This window comes from Loxodonta africana, chromosome 26 (genome assembly GCF_030014295.1).
Source record: "Loxodonta africana isolate mLoxAfr1 chromosome 26, mLoxAfr1.hap2, whole genome shotgun sequence".
NCBI classification, from domain to species: domain Eukaryota; kingdom Metazoa; phylum Chordata; class Mammalia; order Proboscidea; family Elephantidae; genus Loxodonta; species Loxodonta africana.
The window spans coordinates 27,172,334-27,195,454 of NC_087367.1; the positions used below are offsets into that span (position 1 = coordinate 27,172,334).

Genomic DNA, 23,121 nt, shown 5'->3' on the forward strand with positions numbered 1-23,121 from the left:
CGACTTGACAGTAGTGGGCTATATTAAAAATCAGAATACTGAGGCTGGAAAAAAGTTGAACCATTTGCCCTTGTTTCCAGATTGGGAAAATTGTAACATCAGGAAGAAAATTCAGGTTTGACTGAATGCAAGTGCCGTGTCCTTTCCAATCATTCATTTTTTAACTTTTTTTTTTTTAATTATAAAGTTATTCTTGCTGTTGTGAATGAGAGGGCACATGGAGAGGGGCTCCTGGGTGCTTGCAATGCTCCATGTCCTGATCTGGGTAGTGGTTACAGTTTGTGACAGTTCACTGAAGTGTTCACTTAACATTTGTCAAGCTTTCTGTTACACTTCCTATCTTATCTAGTGCTGCTATAACAGAAATATCTCAAATGGGTGGCTTTAACAAACAAATCTATTTTTTCACAGTTTGAGAGGCGAGAAGTCTCAGTTCAGGGTGCTGGCTTTAGGAGAAGGCTTTCTCCGTCAAGAAAGATCCTTGTCTCTTCTGAGCTTCTACTCCTTGGTGATCTTCACGTGGCTTGGTATCTATCTTCCACCATCTCTGCTTGGTCACTTGCTTTTTTAATCTGTATCTCCAAAGAGATTGATTTAAGACACACCCTACAGTAATACTGTATCATTAACATAAGAAAACCCATTCCCAAACGGGATTATAACCACAGGTATACCAAGCCAAACCTGCTGCTGACGAGTCCATTCATAGCGAACCTATAGGACAGAGTAGAACTGTAGCACTTAACTACTGTGCCACCAAGGTTATAGGGATTATAATTTACGACACATATTTTTGGGGAATGCAATTCAATCCATAACACCTCCACAAAACGTTTATTTAAAAAAGGTAATTCATACTGAATACAGAAAATTTGAAAAGCACAGATAAACACAAACAAGAAAGAAAAAAAGAAAATTATTATTCCAAACTAATGGTTTCAGAAGTTGATTAGGTATACCTGTTGCCTTTGAGTAGATTCTCACTCACAGTGACCCTATAGGACAGAGTAGAACTGCTCCATCGGGTTTGCAAGGCTGTAAAACTACAGAAGTAGACTGCCACATCTTTCTCCAGCAAGTGACTGGTGGGTTGGAACTGTCAGCCTTTTGGTTGCAGCTGAGCTTTTAAGCATTGCACCACTACGGCCTCCCTGCTTCAGTATAACACCAAATCCACTGCTGTCAAGTCAATTTCAACTCGCAGTCCCTATAGGACAGGGGAGAACTGCCCCACAGAGTTTCCAAGGAGCAGCTGGTGGATTTGAACTGCCAACCTTTTGGTTAGCAGCTATAGCACTTAACTACTACACCACCAGACTATCCTTCTTCCGTATAGGAGGAAATCATTCTCCTAAAACAATTCAAGGCAAAAGAACTGCAAGGGAAGACCTTTTTTTAAAAAAGTATTTTTTTTTTTTTTGGTTAAAAAGAAATCGTATTATAGAAGTTTTTGGAAAATGAGAAAAGTAAAGTAAATTTTCTTTGTAATTCTACCTTAATATAATCACTTCTAATATTTTGGTACATTGAGTGAATGTCTCTTGCAAAAAGAAATGCTTATAATATTACAGAATTGATTTTGTGTGTACATAAGTCCTTAAAAAGCAAAAAGCTATAATAGTATTGTAAGCAATGCCACTACACTATGAGTTTAAACAGTGTTTTTATATATCTGTGATAGTCCAGGTTATGTTTAAATTTAATTATGTCTTATAGTCTGTTATTTATTGATTTAAAGGATTGTTGGACATGTTAGAGAAAAAGATAATTTTTAACATACAAAGTTCATAAAAACCACAAGATCGCTTAAATCACCCAGATGACAAAGCATGCTGTTATTCATAATTGTCCCCTTTGTGTTCTGGTAGGTCTAATAAGGAACACAAGAGGAGGCAATGAGCTAATGAAAAGATCACTAGAATAGCAGTCAGGAAATCTGGGTTTTACTTTTGGCTGTGCCACTTATTAAAGGCCTCATTGTGGAAAAGTCTCCTAGCCTCTCTGGGCTTTGGTTTCTTGGGCTGTAAAATGAGAGGATTGGCCTCTATCTCAAAGGACACTAAAAGTCAAAATAACTTATGACAAGGAATTTGGCCAGGGTTGGATGCATCTTTTATCATAATAAAGCAAAAACATGCAATAACTGTGGGAAGAGAGCTTGCCATGCCTTATTCGCAACCAGAATAAATACAATGTGTTTCCTGTCCTTCCCCCAAGGATTCATGGGAAGGGGTGGAGGACAGGATAGGGACAGGATGTCCTTCCCTTACATGTCACTCACCAGCCTATATCTTTACATTTTTTCATGGTCATCAGATCTCATATCGCAGACTTTCATCCCACAAAAGAATTAGAGATAACTTGTTAGAGTGACAATACCGGGGCTCAATTACATTTTCATTTGTTAACAATTTTCGTTGTAGTGTGAATTTGTAGTCACATGACAGAGACTTTGGCGAAGAAAAACATTAAAAAGAAACTTTTAAAAGGAGAGGAACTTGGTGTACCTTTGGTAGGCTAATACTGTTGCCAGTTCGCAGGTGAATGGTGGAAGAAATTGGGAATGGGACAAAGGAAAAAAGAGAAGTGCCTGGATACCTAGAACTGCTTTAGGGAGCAGAAAGGGAATTTTGTTCTTTCAGGTAGTGTAGCTTTGACGTACTGTGAGAGTTGGTTATACATATGTCAATCTTCCTTTGATAATAGGAACTATGTCTTATTTATCTCTACATCCTCGGTGTGGGATATAACTAGTAATCTAGAATTTGTTGAATTGAGTAAAAAACCTGCGGGATAAGGTGAAGAAAAGCAGAGCAAGATACCAGAAGCCTTGGATATCTGAAACTTTTACAGGACTTCAGTAGTTTTTCAGATGAGGTGTCAACAAACCAGGATTTGGAAAAGAGAAGCAGAAATCTGCTGCGCTGAGTACAGGAGGGAGGTGGCGAGAGCTTCTTAAAAGTGAAAAAGGATCAGGAAACAGGTCTGAACTTCCGAGTGAAAAGAGGCAAAGCGACGGAGGTATGCAGATTGCCAGAGCTGAGGAGAGTCTAGGGTCAGAGAACCACCCAAGTCGGAGCCGAAGGGAACGGACTGGTCAGCTGGGTGGAGAACACCCGTCCAGGCGCGATCACGGTAGTTCGCTTTTGAGCTTGTTTCTTAACAGAACTACCAGGAAGCCCTAAAAGATGTGCAACTCTGGTATTTTTGGCGTGATAACTTCCGCGTGTGTATGTGTGTATGAAACAGGCAACGCCGCCCTAGAACTTCCGCATGCGACTGAGGCTGGAGCGCTGCCTACCGGCGCCCAACGCCGGCCCGAGAGGAAAGCGCCACTCCCCGTCCCGGCGGCCCCCATCTCCGCTGGCGGGACTCAGCCACACCCCGGCCCAGCCGCAGCCGGAAAGGCGGCCTCGGCGCGCTCGCCCTGCGCCGCGCTCCGCGACTACGTTTCCCAGCAAGCCCCGCGCCGCCCGCGCGCCGCAGTTGACCCATTTCCCGGCCCGTCACGGGCTCGGCGGCCCCGCGCCTAGGCGGCTGCTCTCTGCTGACGGGTGTGGGCGGGGAGCGGCGGAGGGAGGAGGAGGCGCTGCTGGCCGCCGCTGTTGCCTCCGGTGCTGGGCGCTTGGGCAGCTCCCCGGCTTCTGCGGCCGCCATGGACGAGCAGGCGGGTCCTGGCGTCTTCTTCAGCAACAACCACCCGGGCGCCGGTGGTGCCAAGGGGCTCGGGCCTCTGGCGGAGGCTGCCGTGGCCGGCGACGGGGCGGCCGCGGCGGGGGCAGCCCGAGCCCAGTACAGCCTCCCAGGAATCCTGCACTTCCTGCAGCACGAGTGGGCCCGCTTCGAGGTGGAGAGAGCCCAGTGGGAGGTGGAGCGGGCGGAGCTGCAGGTAAAGACCCTCCCGGCCTGGCCCACTTCATCCCGCCTCTTCGCTCCTTACAGCCCCGCCCCGGCCCCCTCCTTCCCCCGGCCCTCGCCTGTCCTCTACGCCTTGCTCCCGCCCATCCCACCCGAACCTCGTCCCGGTCCTCCCCTCACCGTTGCCTTTCGCTGACCCCCGTTCCTTGACCTCAGTACCCACTCCCGCCCCTGGTGCGTTGTTTACCCTCCCCGCTGCTTTTCGCCTGCTGCTCCTCACTCATAACTCTCAGTCTCATTCGAACTCTCTTACTATCCTGCATCTTAGGTCATCCCTTTTAGTTTACTAATTGAGCTGACAGTAGTTTTGAGAGACCTCGAGCAAATCATCTATCCTGGTGTGTCCCATCCTGGGCTTAGGGATCTTCCCAGCAAAGGGTATTGGCACTTGGCTCCGCTCTCTGAAAAGAAGGGGATCAAAAAAGACAACAAGTTGTGTCATTAAGGCCTTGACTTCAGGCAAAAGTGTTATTAGAAATATTAACTTTTTTTAGATATGTAAATGTTTCTAGTCCACCCCCTCCTCCCTCCCCCGCATTTCTTTGAGATAGTTCACATTCATGGATTTTGAAGGAAGGATTTAGATGATCACAGTCAGATAGATGGTGTCTCAGAGATGGTTCCTGTTCTCAGAATCTAAAACTTTCCAAGGGCTAATTTTATTTGCATTGTTTTGTGAGATATCCCATAACTTTAAAAAGAACTACAGGGGCTTAAAAGTTGGTTACATTGCTTTTTGATGCATAGTCTGCAAGATAAGTATATCCAGGGAGGAGCGGTGGTGGCTTTTATAGTTGAATGAAAGTGAGGCGGATACTTTACAGGCCATTTTGAGTTGGTGAGTAGGCTTTCAGTGGCTGATCTTGAAAATTCCAAGACATACACAAATTTCACAAGGAGTTTAAAGAATTGTGAATGGCTGTACCTTTCAATTTTATAGGCTAATCCTGTCTGTTTACAAAACATGAATCTAGTTTTGGTTGGGGAAACACTTGAAGTTCACATGCCACCTAGTGTGTCACTTTGTTTGGTAACGTGCATTTTCTTTGGCACTTAAAGAAAAGGAGAAATCTATTAAATAGAACCATGTGCTGGAATGGTTTCCTTTGGTGTAGTGGAAGTGGCTCTGAGAAGAGAGGAGACAGGTTCTAGTACGAGCTGTGCTTACTACTGTGACCTTGAGGAAATCCTTTAACCACTTTTGGCTTCCTTTTCATAATTTATTCAGAGTATGTTTATTGAGCGCTGGCTATGTGATTCTAGGCCCAGGGATTAACAAGACCTACAAAGCCTCTACCTTCATGGAGTTTGCCTTTAATCAGGAGGCAGATGGGGGGGTGGGGGGAGAGGGGCAAGAAGATGGCCTGTAGTGGCAACTACTATGAGGAAAAATAATTGGGATACAGAAATAGAGTGTGATGGGGTAGCTGTTTTAGATGGGGTGGTCAGGGAAGACTTCTCAGAGGAGATGACATATAAGCAGTTAAGTGAAGCAAGAGTGACTCCATTTCTACAATTCTGCTTTTACAGTTTCTACGGTTATATGTTTATATATTCTTTGTCAGCTTTTTCATCCCTACAGTATTTGGTCTTTTCGTGTTTGTTATTTTTATAATAATGAGTCTGACGGTATAAGTAATCAGCAGATTTGATTGCTTATACCATCACTTTTATTAGCAGTACAATCTGTAAATAAACCTGTGGATTTCAGACTTCAGGGGTGATTTAACTTTGATGTTGAAGAAAATAATTGTTGTACGTAGCTGCTTAAATTTTAATTTATTTTTCAGTTTAGGGAATGTGAGATAAGTCAGACTAGTTCGGTCAGAAGCAATCAAGAAAACAATACTTTCCTTCCTACATGTAGAAGTTAGGGAACTTCCAACCCACCCCATCCTTTCCCCTCTCTCCTCCCCATTCCCCATGTCTACACTTTTTATCTGTGCTGTAGTCAATCTTTAAAAAAAAAAAAGGAGCTTTGGTTATACAGTGGTTAAGAGCTCTGCTGCTAATCAAAAGGTTGGCAGTTCAAATCTACCAGCTGCTCTTTGGAAACCCGATGGTTCTGTGTTCTAGAGGATTGGTTGGAATTTACTCCACGGCAATGGGTTTTTTTTTTTTTTTTTGGTTTTGGTGGTCAATCTTAAAATTTAGACACAGACACAGAGACATATGTTTCTGGGTTATTTATGTCAAATGTTGAACTTTAGGTAAGTTTCCCCATAATCCCCATCATATTAAGGGTACAACTTTTACAGTATCTTCTGGTTCGTGGTCAGAGAACAGAAGTCTACTTAAATATCAAATTAAATTAAGCTTCTGCAGAGAAAATTTTAAAAAGTGTCATTTTTTCAAACAGTATATATTTGTAGGGAGGGGGGAGGGTTGGCAGGAATCTGTGGCCTGAGTCTCCCTTATTAGTATAATTGAAAGTGTTTCTTTTTTAAATTACCAACGTCACTAAATTTGAACATTTCCCTTTTGCCATTGGAATTTTCCTGGAAAAACAATAGGCTGTAAAAGAGTTGAATGAATTGCGATGAAATATGAAGCAGCTGATGTCTTTGTTTTAATTTTTAAATCTCTTCTCAAGCCATTAACATCAAAGTCAACAAAAATCACTTTAAGTCTAATTTGTCCCTTCAGGAACCTGTCAGTCCTGCTCTTTCAAGTTGCCAGGGCAGAGTTGTGAAAGGCAATTCAAGCTCCCATCTCCCTGGTCCAGCCTGCCATCACCACTTCCTGCCTCCTTCAGATCTTGGGAATAAGAGAACTGCCACATTTTGCCAAAAGCTTCTTTGTCATTTCTTTGTCCCTTGCCCATCCTAGTTAATATTAATAGACTCTCTTTTTTACTTTTGATTATTACTCTCCCTTCCCCCCAACACTTGAGAATAGGTACTTCATAGGAGAAGAAGAGTTAAGAAGAGTATTACTAAGCTTTAGGAAATGAACGCGGAATACTAACCATAACATTTGAGAGCATTTTCTGTATGTGAGACATTGTGCTGGATGACCTCAAAGAAACTAGTTGAAGTGATAGAACATAAACAAAACATAGAAGAATCAGAGCATTTCTCATTTGGGGGGTTTAATTTTCTTAGAATGGCATAAGAGAGAAGAGCACTGAATAGCAATGAGGGGGGAGAATATAGCAGAAGGAGAGAACTTTGCGAGGTAATGAGAGGCTAAGGCTCAGTGTTTGAAAATTACTGACTTATGGGAAAGCAAGCATTTAAATAAAAAAGAAAACTTGCTAGCCCCAGATTTTGGAGTGTGTGAGTGTGTGACAGAGAGAGAGAAAGAGAGAGATTTACCTGGAAATGCTAGAGTTGTGTGAAAAAGCGAAATGATCGAGCAGCATGTAGTCTGGAAGTTATATACTGGAGCGTTTATCAATCTGGATTTTGACATTATTGATTCATATTTTCATTCAACAGATATTTTTGATCACCTTTCTCATGCCAGGCCCTGATCTAGGCACTGGAGATACAACAGCGAATAAAACAGGCCCTACCCTCATGAAGTTTAAATCCTGGGGGAAGAGAGACAGTAATACGTAAACAAACACATCAAATGTTAGATGGTGATAAATGCCATGATAAAGTAGAATAAGGGAGATAGGGAATGCTTCAGATGGTGGGGAAGAAAGGCTTTACTGATAAGGTGACATTTGAGCAAAGACTTGAAAAGGTGATACATGAGGAAAGAGCATTCAGGGGAGTGTGCTTGGAAAGTTGGAGGAATAACAATGAGGCAAGTGTGGCCAGAGGAGAGGAGATTAGAAGAAATGATGTCAGAGAGATACTAGGTCTTGGACAATGTAAGGACTTTGGATTTTACCTCAGCAAGATGCATCCATGAATGTTTTGAGCGAAAGAGTGACACCGTCTTTAAAATGAACCCTTTGAAGAGATTTAAAATAGACTTGAAAGGGAGGCAAGGGTAGAAGAAACAGGGAGACCAGTTAGGAGACTATTTTAGTACTTCAGGTGTGAGATGATGGTGACTTGGACTAGAGGGGTAGTGATGAGATATGTGAACATAGATTTTGATACTTATTCAAAATACAATGGATTCTGAATTCACTTTTTTTTGGTAGAAAAAACAGGGAATTTATTATTCCCAACGTAGGGGCAGGTCTTAGCAGGGTGGCGGGAGGCAGTTCTGGGGCAGGAACAGGGCCCTACTTGCTGGCAATGAGTGGGTTCCACAGGACCACATGACCAAGTCCCCACGCAGGAACATCTTGGAGATATAGTGGTCCGTGTTGATGGGCTTGGACTTCTTCTTGCCCTTGCTGCTCTTGGGGTACCCCAGCACCATGTTGCAGTGCCTGTCAGAGGCCTTCACATGGCCCAGGAGCTTCTTGTTGTGACAGTTGTTGAGCACTTGGGTGTTGTTCTTGACTGACTGCGTGCGCATGGAGAGGGGCCATGTGTTAAACTCCTCCTTTTCCCGCTTCTGCAGTTGCCCTGTGGTCATCTCACTCTTGGGCTTGTTGAGGAGGCTCATGGTGCTGACTACGTTTTCAGGTCACTGCTGCCTCCACTGTGTTACTTTTGCCTCTTTGAATTCATTTTTGAAGGTAGAACCAGCAAAAGGATGTGAAGCTTGAGAAAAGGGGAGTCAGAAGATAACTCAAAAGTATTTTGACTGAGCAGCTTCTTAGGACTGTTGAGAAGATTTATTCAGCCTTGAAGTGAACAAAGGAAGCACTTAAAATGACAGTTTACTTTTTTTAATTATAACTATTGCTTGTAATTATAGTAAAAAGCAGTATGACATAGACCTGGGTTTAAACCCTTGCTCTAAAACTTACTAGCTATTGTATTTTATAAGATACATATTTGTAATAATTTTGACTTCTCAGGGCTTTATAGTTTCCTCACGTGTAAAATGAGTATAATAAACTGCCCTGAGATACTGTTTTAAAGTACCTAGCAGAGGCCTGGTATATAACACAAAGTAAAAAAAAAAAAAAACCCAAACCCATTGCCACCAAGTTGATTCCGACTCATAGCGAGTTTCCAAGGAGCGCCTGATGGATTCAAACTGTTGATCTTTTGGTTAGCAGCTGTAGCACTTAACCACTATGCTACCAGGGTTTCCAACACTAAGTAAGCGCTCAGTAAATAAATGGTAGCACGTGCATGGTGTTAAATCTGTACTATGATTTCTATCTCTTTATTCCCAGAGAAAAGCATAACTGTAGCCATGAACTCTTCTATGTTAAAGAATCTAAGTACCACCCAGGAACCATGAAGTCTAATATTGTGGGTCTGACAGTGGCACTGAGGGATGTTTAATTAGGAGTGAGTTTGGTGTCAGCTTCGAAACATTAATTCTTTAAATGTAATTGTTTTCCTTATTAACCCAGTATGTGTTTGTTGAAGGAACCCTGGTTATACAACAGTTAAAGTCTCGGCTGCTAACCAAAAGGTTGGTTGTCGAACCCAGCCAGCTGCTCCACTCGACTTCCGTAAAGATAATAGCCAAGAAGACCCTATGGGTTTTGCTGTCACATGGGGTCACTATGAGTCGGAAGTGACTTAACACCCAACAACATGTATATGTTATCTTGGCACTTGATAAACTCCTTCTGAATGTATTTTAACCTTGCATGACTTCTTATGTAATAAATTATATATATTTACTAACAGCATTGTAAAACTAATCTTGGATTTTATTTGGCCCCTTTAAACCACTTTTAAACTTGAGCAGGTCAACCCATTGTGCTATGGTATAATTTTACGAACAGGTTCATTTTTCGTTCTGTTCATGTTGCGGTGTGCAGACAAGTCGTTTTCGACTCATAGTGACCCCATGTGACAGAGTAGAACTGCCCTGTAGGATTTTCTAGGCAGAATTCTTTACAGAAGCACATCGCCAAATCTTTCTCCCGCAGAGCCACTGGGTGTGTGCAAACCGCCAACCTTTTGGTTAGCAGCCGAGCACTTGACTGTTGTGCCACCAGGGCTCTTTTTTATTCTATTCATATTCTTGATAATTTCATAGTCTTTAATTATACTTTGGAAAGGTTATAAAGGTTATACCGTTTTAACACATATCCTACCATTGGTTGCTTTAGTTCAGTGTTTCTTAACATTAGATGAACCTTAGAATAATTGGGAAAACTTTTAAAAATACCCATTTCTTGGTCTGTACCCCAGACCAATTAAGTCCCCAGACCAATTAAGTCAGAATTTTAGGAATTAGGGCTCCTGGCACTAATATTTTTTAGAGCGTTCCAGTGGTTCTAATACGCAGCAAGGGTTGAGAACCAGCACCTGCTTTAGTAGTTCTTTTTGCTTTACATATATGTACATATGTGAGTATATATATAGATTATGGATGTTTATATATGTGTGTATATATACACACATATATAAACATCTATAATCTATATATTTCCATAAGTACATAATATACATACACACATACATACAGCATATATAAGTTTGATGATTTCAATACTTGAATTAGTATTCAGGATATGGATGGCTTTTTATAGAATTTGGGATACAATTTCTGTTAATACTTCTATTGGTCTTTCTGATGATAAGCTAGCATTTTATTTTTGATCAGTAGAAGATTATAATTTTGTCACCTCAGTCTTACAGAGAGATAATGCAAGTGTAATATTTCAGCTAGAATGAACCTTGGTGTTATGGATTGAGTTGCGTCCCTGAAGAATATGTGTTGTAAATCCTAACCCCTATGTCTGTGTCTGTGATTATAATCCCATTTGGGAATGGGTTGTCTTTGTTATGTTAATGAGACAGGATTAGTGTAGGGTATTGTGGTGCAATGGATCGATTATATATGGCCTTTCTGCCATGGTTTTCTAACTCCCTCCCAAGTGATTGGGTGGGATTATGCAAATAAGGTAATTGTGGCTCACCAAGGGGATTGGATAGCTTGCTAGCTATGCAAATAAAGTTCATGGCACCCATGTGGGGGTGGGACCATGGAAATAAGGTCTAGGGAACCCTAACAAAGGGATTGGTCAGTTTTGCCATCCTGCTAGGCTTAAATGAGCCATCCAGGAGGTGGCAGAAGAGGATCTCACCGCTTCCAAGAAAGAAGAGCCAGGAGTGGAGCGCATCTTTTGGACCTGGGATTGCTGTGCTGAAAAGCTTCTGAAACCAGGAGACCAAGAGAGCTGTAACACTGAAGATGGTGAGAAGCAGTGGCAGAGAGCCAGGAGACCAGCAGGAGGTGGCCCAACCTATGGAGCGAGAAAGGTTGAGTGCCTTTGGGTAGGAGGCTTGCTGGTGCGGTAGGGTGCTTCTGGGCACTTGCTAGAGCTAGGTTTGCAGATCCACATAGCTAGAGCTGGGTGCCTTCTGCCTGAGGCTTGCTGACAGAGTGGTGTGCCTCCGGGCATTTATTAACAGAGCTAAAATAGCTTTGTAACACTTGCTGGAACTGGGCAGAGGCCAGGCCAAGGGGGTGAGGTCCAGATGGAGGTATGCCTGTGGGCATCACTGAGAAGAGGCTGTCCTGATGGAAGAACTGTATCCTTAGTGTTCCTGAACCTGAATTGTAACCTGTTACTTCCCTAATAAACCTCGTAACTGTGAGTATGGTCTGTGAGTTCTGTGTGCCTGTTGCAACGAATCATCAAACCCAGCAGAGAAGTAAAGAGCGCCATGGAGGAACTGTTAGTGTCAGAATTGGTGAAGATGGTGGAGAAAAGAGGCATGCCTGACCTCAACCTCGTGGGAATCAGCCTTGGGCTGTTGATCTTGATTCTCCTTACCCTTGTGAAGTGAGGGGGAAGAGGTCAGATGCTTCTGCCATGCCATTTTTACACGCGTATTTTGAGTCAGTCCCAAGCAAGCAAGAGAATCAGATGGGGTAAGATAGATGCCAAGACACATGGTGCTCTCCAAGGAACTAAGAGGCAGAAGCCGAAAAGACAAGGACCTTCCTCCAGAGCTGACAGAGAAAGAAAGCCTTCCCCTGGAGCTCATGCTCTGAATTCAGACTTCTAGTGTCCTAAACTGTGAGAAAATTTGTTTGTTAGAAGCTCTCAGTTGTGGTATTCTTGTTAAGTAACTAAGACAGTTGAAAATAATCAGCTCCAGCTTTCTTTTATAGGTGAAGTGAGGCCCAGAGAGAGGTTAAATGACCAAGAGTGAATTAAGTGAGAAAGCTTGTACAGAACTTAAACCTCCAGTTGTCTTTTGAGTTTTTAAAAGCCCTCTCAGATACATTATCTTATTTGATCCTTATAACCTTCTTAGGTATTCAGAGCCACACTGATGCATACTGTCTTAGTCATCTAGTGCTGCTATAACAGAAATACCACAAGTGGATGGCTTTAACAAAGAGAAATTTATTTCATCGCAGTAAAGTAGGCTAAAAGTCCAAATTCAGGGTGTCAGCTCCAGGCAAAGGCTTTCCCTCTTTGACGACCTTCTCATTAATCTTCCCCCAGACTGGGAGCTTCTCTTTGCAGGGACCCCAGGTCCAAAGCACGGGCTCTGTTCCCAGCACTGCTTTCTTGGTGGTATGAGGTCCCCCTGTCTCTCTGCTTGCTTCTCTCTTTTATATCTCAAGATACTGTCTTAAGGCACAATCCAGTCTTGGCCATCGAGTCCTGCTTCGCTAACAACTGCCACACGTCCTCCCTTGTTAACATCATAGAGGCAGGGTTTACAACATGTAGGAAAATCACACAGCACTGGGAATCGTGGCGCAGCCAAACTGATAGACACATTTTTGGGGGACATTATTCAATCCATAACACATACTCATTTTTCTTTTTATTTAACAGAATAGATAAATAATTTTTTTTAAAGTAGAGATTTTACTGTTTTCTACTTCTTTTTATCTAATTTTGTTAGCTGCATTTAAGGTGTACATTTGGTTTGTTCTTGATGTTCTGTAGTAGTTTTATTACGATGTGTCAGAATCAGGGCTTTGAACCGGTTTGAACAGTTCTAACAAATTCCCAGGTGATGCTAATCCTGCTGGTTAGGGACCAGTTGTGAGAACCACTTATAGAGCAGTGGTTCTCAAAATTTATTATACATAAGAACCTGAGAAACTTGTTAAAATGTAGATTCTGATTCGGTATATCTGGGGTGGAAATACAGATTCTCAGCAGGGGCTCGAAGCCCTGGTCAGAATACACAGTTTTTTTTGTTATTGTGGTAAATGGTAGGTAACAAAACATTTACCATTTTAACAATCTTCACATGTATAGTTCAGTGACATATGTTCATGTTGGCCAACCATCACATTAACTGTTGAGAATATAGATTTATTATTTTGTTTAGGACCATGTTACACCAACCATGAATCTGTGAATCGGTGTTTCTTTAGTTCTGTAAAATTCTCTCTTTAGATTTTTCCTCTATCCTATTCTCTTTTCTTCTACTTTTGGGGCTCTGATTGCATGTATCTTAGGCCTTCTCCTTTATCTGCTCTGTATTTTCCATCTTTTTTGTCTCTTTGTGCTTCTTCCTGGGAAATTTATTCTGATTTACCATGTTTTCACGCAAATAACACATATCTTCTGTTTGTTTGCCATCCACTCCCTCCTCCTGCAGGGTATTTTCATAAGTGCCGCTATGCTAATTTTTTTTACATGTTGCTGGAAGATATTAGCATAGCACGCTAATGAAAAAAACCTTGCGAAAGGGAGCAGCTGGCAAACAAACGTAGAAGGTGCAAGTTATTTGTGTAAAATACGGTGTATTCCATTCCATCTTCTCTTTTGTTGAATATATTCTGTGAATGCCACCCAGTGAGTTTTTAATTTTGATCATTATTGAGGTTCAGTTTGGTTCCTTTTCAGTTCTGTTGGGTCCTTTTTCATAGTTTCCTGTTCTCTGCATATGTTTTCAGCGTCATAAAAGATTCTTCAAACCTAGTAAGTGTAGTTATTTTGCAGTCGATGTCTCTGTACTTGGAATATTTGGAGTCTTTCAGGCCAGGATCTGTGGTCTGTTGTTTCTGCAGGTTCTTGCTCAGGATGGCGTGTTTCTTTGTATGCTGGATTATCTTTGTGTGCTGCTCACTGTCCTTGAAAAAGTTTTTATAAGAATAATCTGAGATCTCAAATGAAGTATCTTCTTAAGAAATGTTTTGCATTGCTTTCTGCTGTAGTCTGGGGCATTATCAATCCAGAACCACGTTAGAGCAAATTCATTGCTTGAGGGTTTTTTGACCACCCAGCTAATGTATGTTGCTCGTGAGTACATTGGAGGGCCAATATACTTCTGCTTCACATTTGCCTTGAGGGTATACGCCCTTTTGGGTCTTAGCTAAATGTGGGGTATATCACCTGTTAGACCCTGGATCCCAACTGGATGGCAACGAACTAACAACAACAGCAAGACCCTGGTCTTTGATTTTTGCCCTTTGGCTCCTGCAGGGCATTCAAAACAAAAGTTCAGATTTGTTTAAGGGCAGAAGTGCCTGTATCATTCCCTTATCTCACTGGGTTCCCATCTTTCCTTATTTTGGCCAGATAATTCCTTACTCTCTATCAACATTTGTTGCCCTTAGGAGAATTGTAAAAATACTGTAGCTGTAAGCACTGATTATTGGAGATAGTAATAGAGGAAAATTTGGAATTCAAGAGAGAAACCTGAGGCAAGAGAGAGAAATCGAAAACAGATAGAAGAGGGAAAAAGAGAGGGGTAGGGGGAAGCAGAGGCAGACAGAGTGGAGACAGGACACACAGTTACCTGTTTGTGACTCCTGTAGGATGTATTATCTGATATTCATTTCAGCACTTGTAAATGTAGAACCTCAGCTATCAGGCATGCACATAACACATCCTAGTCATTCTAATAGACCAAAAATATTTGACGTCCAGAGGGACCTTAGAAGTTAAGTAGTCCAGTCTTTTGTTTTATCAGTTAAGATCGGAGAAATGAAGTGACTTGTCTTAGGTCATTCTGTGAGTTGGTGTAGTTTAGAACTCAGGAGTCCTGCTGCCCACCCTTGTGCCTCAGTCTGCATACCACATTGTCACCTTTTATTGGTCCATCGCTCATGTGTACCAGCTTCTGAACGAAGGAGCCAAGTGAATTATAATATTTAGATGATTAAGTGTGCCTTGTATAGCTGTCATATTTAAAGTAAATGTTGCTTTTCAACTTATTTCAAGTTTTCCTTCAAATAGAACAATTTAGTGAAACAATTATATGGTAAGGTGTAGGAGATCCTAACAATTTGTGTTCCTTAAAGGTGGTTAACAGTTTATGTTAATGGGAGAGGAATAACTAGGAAAAGGAGGGTGAGAATGGTCGCACTACTCGAAGAATGTACTCGATATCGCTGAACTGTACATGTAGAAATTATTGAATTGGTATATGTTCTGCTATGTATATTCTCAACAACAACAAAATAAAATAAATTATAAAAAATGTTAATGTGTAACGGTAGCTTTTTTTTTCTTTTTATTGTGCTTTAAGTGAAAGTATATAGTTCAAGTTAGTTTCTCATACAAAACTTTATATACATATTGTTATGTGTCCCTAGTCCCTCTCCCTATAAGGTGACAGCACACTCCTCTTTTCCACCCTGGATTTCCCATGTCTGTTCAACCAGCTCCTGTCCCATTTTGCCTTCTCATCTTGCCTCTGGACAGGAGTTGCCCACTTAGTCTCATGTATCTTCTTGAGCTAAAAAGCACTTTCTTCACAGGTATCATTTTATGTCTTATAGTTTAGCCTAATCTTTGTCTGAGGAGTTGGTTCCTGGTATGGTTTCAGTTTTGGGCTAGCAGAGAGTCCGGGGCGGGGTGGGGGAGCATGTCTTCTGGGGTTCCTCCAGTCTCAGTCAGACCATTAAGTCTGGTCTTTTTACTAGAATTTGAGTTCTGCACCCCACTTTTTTCTTGCTACATCAGGAATTCTGTTTGTGTTCCCTGTCAGGGTGGTTATTGGTGGTAGCCGGGCACCATCTAGTTCTTCTGGTTTCAGGCTGATGGAGTCTCTGGTTTATGTGGCCCTTTCTGTCTCTTGGGCTAGTATTTTCCTTACGTCTTTGGTGTTCTTCATTCTTCTTTGCTGCAGGCGGGTTGGGACCAATCGATATATTTTAGGTGGCTGCTCACTAGCTTTTAAGACCCGAGACGCCACTCACCAAAGTGGGTTGAAGAACATTTTCTTAATAAACTTTGTTATGCCTGTTGACCTATATGTCCCCTGAAACCATGGTCCCCAACCCTCTGCCCCTAACTGTAGCTTTTTAAATAATTTTATTTTTGTATAGGGAGTACCGAAATAAAATGTTTATTTCCCTTCTTTAAGAAATCTGCAGATTTGGAGCTTTTTGCGCTTGCTCTGAGGGCGGCCTAATTAAAGTCCGTGTATATATATATCTTAATACATTTTGTGTTTATTGATCATACATCAAGTTTTGTGTAGTACATTGGTTATTAAGTTATTCTTAGCTTTTCCGTTTTACACATGGTATGTTAAAACAGAATAATATGTCAACCATGTATTTGCTTTTATGCAGAAAGTTATTTGAGGAAATAAGATCACTTTCTTTGGCCAACTTACTACTGTTCAACTTTTATTAAAAAGTACTTAATATGAAGAAGGTGATGAAATATTAGTAAATACTGTTATGTTAAAAGGGAAATTTATTGTAGAGTTGACTGGAAACAGTATGGCAAAAGAAAAAATGAATAGGTATTTTGTTTGGAGTTAAGGAGGGGAGAAAAATAAGGGAGTAGGAGCCTTGGAATTAAGGTGAGGTTTGGAAAGTATTGAATAAGGTTGGATGAAATAGGTATTTTGGGTGTGGCAGATAGCTTCTTGGCATAACTGCACTAATAGAGTTCTAAGGACAGGGTCAGGAAATGTTTCACTACTGTACACACAGGTTCCATTAGCACTCATTTGCATGTGGCAGAAATTGGATACAAAACCAGTATATCTTGTTAGGAGAAATAAACATGATGTCAGATTCCACAAGAGTGATACCAATTTTACCTGATGGAAAATTACAGCTCAGTCTGGGACTTGCTCTCAATTTATTTGCTTATACTTCCTGAATAAGAAGGTTAAGCAGTGAAGGAGCCTAAATTATAGGCATAACCAAAACCTGCTTCTGAAGAATGTGGATTCCTGTAAAGCTAAAAGGAGGGAGCAGGCAGGGAGAAGTCTGGAGGTCTGGGTCAGCGCACTTATTGAACTAGAAAGAGTAGGGTTAGTAGGGGAAGAAGGTATGTATTCTGGTCCCAGTAATTTAACCCAGCACTTTATCTGTTGTTTCTTCTCCTTTATCCTCCAGAAATAAAAGTAGTTTCATTTATTGAGCGTTTACTGTGTGCCAAGTAAGTGCTAAGTACTTTACATGTATTATCTATTTTAATATTTTCAAAACTATGTGGTAGGTATTATTAATCATTCTCTAATTTATAAATGAGGAGTTTGAGGAGGGAGGTTAAGTAATTTGCCTCTTGAATGATGGACCTGGGCGTACATAGTAAGAAGGAAATATTTTGACATTCCTCATGTTCCTTCATGCTTCTGGGTCAATGTACTGCATTAGGATGTTTTCCTTCCCTTTGTCTACCTGGTAGATTTCTAATCATCTTCAAAGATTTGGTTTTCTCTCTCTGGGAAACTTCTCTGACCTCCCGACGCAAGGGATCTTCATGCTGTCCTATCCCAAAACCCATTGCTGTTGAGTCGATTCTGACTCATGGTGACACTGTAGCGACCCTAATGCAGAAAGATTGTTATCCAACACCATCCAGACTGGTAGTTGGTCATTTAAGCCATAACCCGTTGCCGTTGAGTTGATTCTGACACATAGCAACCCTATAGGACATAGTAGAACTGCCCCATAGGGTTTCCAAGGAGCAGCTGGTAGATTTGAACTCTCAGCCTTTTGGTTAGCAGCCATAGCTCTTAACCACTGTACTACCAAGGCTCCTTGTTATGTCATGAAGATGGTTAAAATGGTACCGCAAATAATTTATTTAAAGTTAAAAATACATAAATGGATGGTCATTTGTCAATGTAACACTAAGCCTACCCACCTTTTTTTTTTTCAAGAACGCTCATTAGGTTTGGTGTTATCATTCCTGAATAATCACAATTATAATGCATTGTTTATGATTTCTAGGTTTGATTTTCCTTAAGCTGTTTGGCTTTCCTTAAGTGAAGCAAACTGAATGCAGAAATTCTAGATTTTTATGACATTTTCCTTGTCTACGGTTGTTTCACCCACATCTTATTTAACAGCATTTTTTTTAGGAGGTATCCTTTATTGTCTTGTCTTTCCAAAGCATTCAATTCAGTCTTTCTTTTCATACTCATTATTTTATTGATTTATGTAACATTTAATTGAGTTACCTAGTTAAAATAACAAATGCAACTAGTATAAACAGGTTTGGGAGGAAACCCAGTTGGCTCTTGGTGAGCTTTTACAGCTCTACTGTGGAAATCTAAGTGTATGAATGAACTACAGAGGATAATCTACTAGCTGGACTCTTCAGTATGCCATAGGCTTTCGGGCAGTGTTTACAAAAGGAACTAGAGAATACTGGTTAATCCATAGTGTCCGTTAAGAGGGAATTAGCCCAGAGAGCTTCTGCTGTATCTCTGTTCTGCCACCTATCTCGTACTATTTATATTTGTTTCTTTACTTGACTGAGTCACTTAAGGGCTTTTTTTTTTTGATTATAATTTTATTTACTTTGTTGTTGTTGAGGATATACACAGAAAATCATACACCAATTCAACAGTTTCTACATATACAATTCAATGACCCTGATTACATTCTTCTAGTTGTGTAACCATTCTCACCTTCCTTTTGCTAGTTCCTCCTCCATTAATATAAATTCACTGCCCGCCAACCCAAGGTTTCTGTCTAATCTTTCAAGTCATTGTTGTCAGTTTGATCCCATGTAGATAGTTCTTAAAAGAGCATAATGCTCAAGGTAAACGTTTTTTTCCTAGTTACATGAAACTGTTCTCTGGTTTAAAGAAGACTTGAGCTTGAGGGGATATTTTTGTTTTAAGGTTTAAAGATTATCTCAGAGCAGTAGTTTCAGGGGTTCATCCAGCCCCCATGGCATCAGATATGGTGGAGCCTGTGAGAATTTTAAATTCTGGTCTGCGTTTCCACCCTTTTGATCAGGACTCATCTATTGAATCCTTGATCAAAATGTTCAGTAATTGGCTGTGCTGCTTTACCCTTAATCAACCTGATATTTCAATCACTGTCAGCCCCCTCTTTCCACCTCCCTCCTGCCCCTAAAACCGCTAATAAGATTTGTTCTCTCTACATTTGCTTTTTCTTGTCTTTTTATATAAGGGAGTCCATACTGTATTTGTCCTTTTGTGATGCTGATTTATTTCACTCAGCATAATGTCTTCCAGGGTCATCCATATTTTAGCATCTATGAAGACTTCATTTCTCCTACTGGCTGAATAGTGTTGCATTGCATGTATGTACCACATTTTGTTTATCTGTTCATCTGTGTTGGATATATAGGTTGTTTCCTAAATACCCATTTTGGCAATTGTGAGTAGTGCTGCGATGAACATTGGTGTACAAGTCTATGAGTCTCCGCTTTCAAGTCTTTTGGGTATATACCTACAAGTGGAATTGCTGGGTCATATGGTAGTTCTATTTGTAGTTTTTTGAAGAACTGTCACACTGTTTTCCACAATGGCTCTACCATTTTGCATTCCCACCAGTGGTGGGTGAGGGTTCCAATGTCCCCACATCCTTGCCAACATTTGTTATTTTCTCTTTTTTAAATCTTAGCCGTGTTAGTGGGAATGAAATGGTATCTCATTATGGTTTCAATTTGCATCTCTCTGATGGCTAATCTTGGAGCCTTCGTGCCACAGTGACTAAGAACTTGGCTGCTAGCCTAAAGGTCAGCAGTTCAAATCCATCAGCTGCTCCTTAGGAACCTTCTGGGGCAATTCTCCTCTGTCCTGTAGGGCGGACATGAGTTGGAATGGATTCAACGACAGTGGGTTTGGTTTGGGTTTGGATGGCTAATGTTAAGGGCATTTTTATTTCCCTAAGGTCCAGCACAATGACTGGCACGTAGTAGCTGCCTCATAAATGATTGTTAAATGAGCAAATCATTGATTAGGCTACATTGTTATTGAATATGTATCTGTAAATGTGTATCTTGGCTCCATGCTAAATTGCGTCCTTAAGGGCATGGCCTGTGTCTCAGACATTTTTGGTATTTACGGTGTCTGTCATTATATATGGAAACCCTGATGGCTAGTGGTTGAGAGCTATGGCTGCTAACCAAAAGGTTGGCAGTTTGAATCCACCAGGTGGTTCTTGGAAACCCTGTGGCGCAGTTCTACTCTGTCCTATAGGGTCACTATGAGTTGGAATCGACTCGACAGCAGTGGCTTTTTTTGGATAATTATATGCAGTGAATATGCAATACATGTTGTGTAGGGAGTAGCCTATCTGTCCCTTTTGCTGCTAACTGGTTCTGTTTTATGACTTCTACTGGAAAGAGTCTTCTAGAACAAATATTATCTGCATTCAGTTGTAGAGAGCATTGCTTGTGCCTTTCCAAGTCATTCTGACAGCTCATTTCAGGGCCTTCACTGGCTTCTCAATTGTAGCTTCATGTTAGCTGCAGCCAATGGTGCTTGAGTTTTGGTAGTTGCGAGTTGTAGGTTTTCTTTCTTTCTTTTTCTCATTTCTGTGTTAAACACCGTTTTTGTTTTTCGGTGCCGTCGAGTTGATTCTGACTCATAGTGACCCTATAAGGCAGAGTAGAACTGTACCATTGGGTTTCCAAGGAGCGGGTGGTGGATTTGCACTGCTGACCTTTTGGTTAGCAGCTGAGATCTTAGCCGCTATGCCACCAGGGCTCCATGTTAAACACTGACTACCAGGAAATACCTTTGGCATCATATCCTAAAAAGCCTTCATAGTCAGCAGGGTTGTGTAACATTTTTTTCTTTTCTAAAAGCCCAAGTCTTCAGATTTTACACAAATTTTTCGTCCTTCTAAATAGATAACTAATTGAGTATTTATGCTTGAACATAAATTTTACACAAGTTTTTTATTCCTTCTAAATAAATAACTAATTCAGTATTTATTGCTTGAATACAAATCTTATTTTAAAGAAAATATCTAGTTATCATTACTTTACATTCTGTTTTTCCAGTTTGGTTATACGTTGTGTTACCAATATACTGTGGTATTTAACCTTTTTTGAACTCTGCATTTTTAGGCACACACACACACACAGAAACCCAACCACTGAGTCAGTTCTGACCCATGGCAACTGCGTGTGTATCAGGAGTGGAAATGTGCTCCACAGGGTTTTCAGTGGCTCCCAGGGCTTTCTTCTGAGGTGCTTCTGGGTGGACTTGAACCTCCAAACTTTCCCGAGCTCATTAACCATTTATACCACCCAGGGACTTACTGAATAGCTGAGATTCTCGTAGGCACAGGGTATTCAGTGGAGGACCCCAGCTCACACGGAGTCCATGATGCCAGTGGTAATAGTAATATCCATTTGGCCATCTCATTTTAGCTTCCCCTATTTAAAAACCTACCAACTAACCAGTAACAATAAAAGAAACCCTTTTCTCAGCTCTCTTATATATTAGCACTGTCACCTTAAACTCTTTCTCTTTCTCAGATCAGACCATATATACTACCTTCAGTGTTTTGCTAGTTTCATCTCTTTCTGTCTTTGGTTACTTATTTCTCAGCCTCTTGTGATCTTGTTTCCACTCATATATTCAGATAATTGTCCACTGGGTTATACTTTTCTCTGTAGTTACTTTTTGACTTAAGTACTCCCACTCCAATCAGTTCCTTTTATGTAGATGACTTAGAAAATTACATCTCATACCTTTCCACGGTATAATTCTACATGTCTAATTCTTGCTAATATCTTCACCTGGATGACCTGCCATCTATTGAAACCTAGTCATTCTTTCTAAAATCCTTCTACCAAACCAAGTTGACCCTCCTCCCTACTCCCAGCCTTTTTCCAGAAACTAAGGCCCAGAACCCAACCTTTTGGTCTCTTGCACCCGCTCTCCTATCCAAGTATTAAGCTTTGTAAAGTCTGTTGTCTTAGGTTGGGTTCTCTAGTAAAGCGTATACCTCTTTCCTGACCCACGGACTTGGGACGTTCCAGCCTCTACAACCGCATGAGCTACTTCCTTGATATAAATCTTGCTATATATATATATATATATATAAATCTCTCTATAAACATATATACAAATATATATATACAAATATATATATATATACAAATATATATATATATATACAAATATATATATATATATATATATGTATATATATATATATAGTAGAGGCTGGGACATCCCAAGTCCATGGATCAGGAAAGAGGCTTCTTCTGATGCATGTAGCTGCAGGGGCTGGCGAACCAAAGATCGGCAGGTCAGAGAATAGGGCTCTTGCGCACAGGCTGCGAAAATCGATGAATCCCGCTATCGGCAGGCAAGACTGCAGGTAAGCTACTAGTTCAAGTCCAGAGAGCTGGAGGTCAGATGAACAGGAGCCAGCTGCAGGATCCAGTGCGATCAGAAAGCCCATGAGGCTTGCCAGAATATCTACTTATATTCGTTGCAGGCCACAGGCCGAAGGAAACTGCCTTTCAGCTGATTGGCTGCTCACAGCAAATGCCATCACGGAGGTGATCACAACATCATACGACTGCCAAATCACTGAGAATTATGGCCCAGCCAAGGTGATACACAGCCTTAACTGTCATATCTATATAATGTTTTAAATCCATTTTTTAATGATTTAATTCCTAATATTACTCCTACCCTGGTTCAAACACCTGTCACCTCATATCTGGGTGACTGCGGCAGAGGCCTTACTAATTTTTACCTCTAGCCTCTACCTAGCCCACAGTATTCTATACAGTTTGCTTCCTAGTCTTCTAAAAATACTGATTTATGCAAGACTTTTTTTTTTTTTTTTTGACCTGTAACCAAAAACCCATTGCTGTTGAGTCGATTGCGACTTACAGCGACCCTATAGGACAGAATAGAACTGCCCCGTAGAGTTTCCAAGGAGTGCCTGGTGGACTCGAACTGCTAACTTTTGCTTAGCAACTGTAGCTCTTAGCTACTATACCACCAGGGCTCCCTTTTGGCCTATAGTAGCTTTCAAACCTCTCCATGATTAGACTGTATTTCCTTCCTTACCTTTTTTTTTCTTTTTATCATT

At 41.0% G+C, this 23,121-nt stretch overlaps 1 protein-coding gene across 2 annotated transcripts in view; it reads left to right on the forward strand.

Annotated features, from left to right (window-relative positions):
- Positions 1-3,587: 3,587 nt before the first annotated feature.
- Positions 3,588-23,121, forward strand: part of STRN (striatin) — a 148,245-nt gene continuing 128,711 nt past the window's right edge. The window contains exon 1 of one of the 2 annotated variants that reach the window (XM_003416074.4): positions 3,588-3,889. In XM_003416074.4, coding sequence (XP_003416122.1) covers positions 3,656-3,889 — 234 coding nt within the window. In that variant the 5' untranslated portion in view covers positions 3,588-3,655. The remainder of the gene's footprint in view (positions 3,890-23,121) is intronic. The other variant, XM_023555275.2, reaches the window with a different exon arrangement.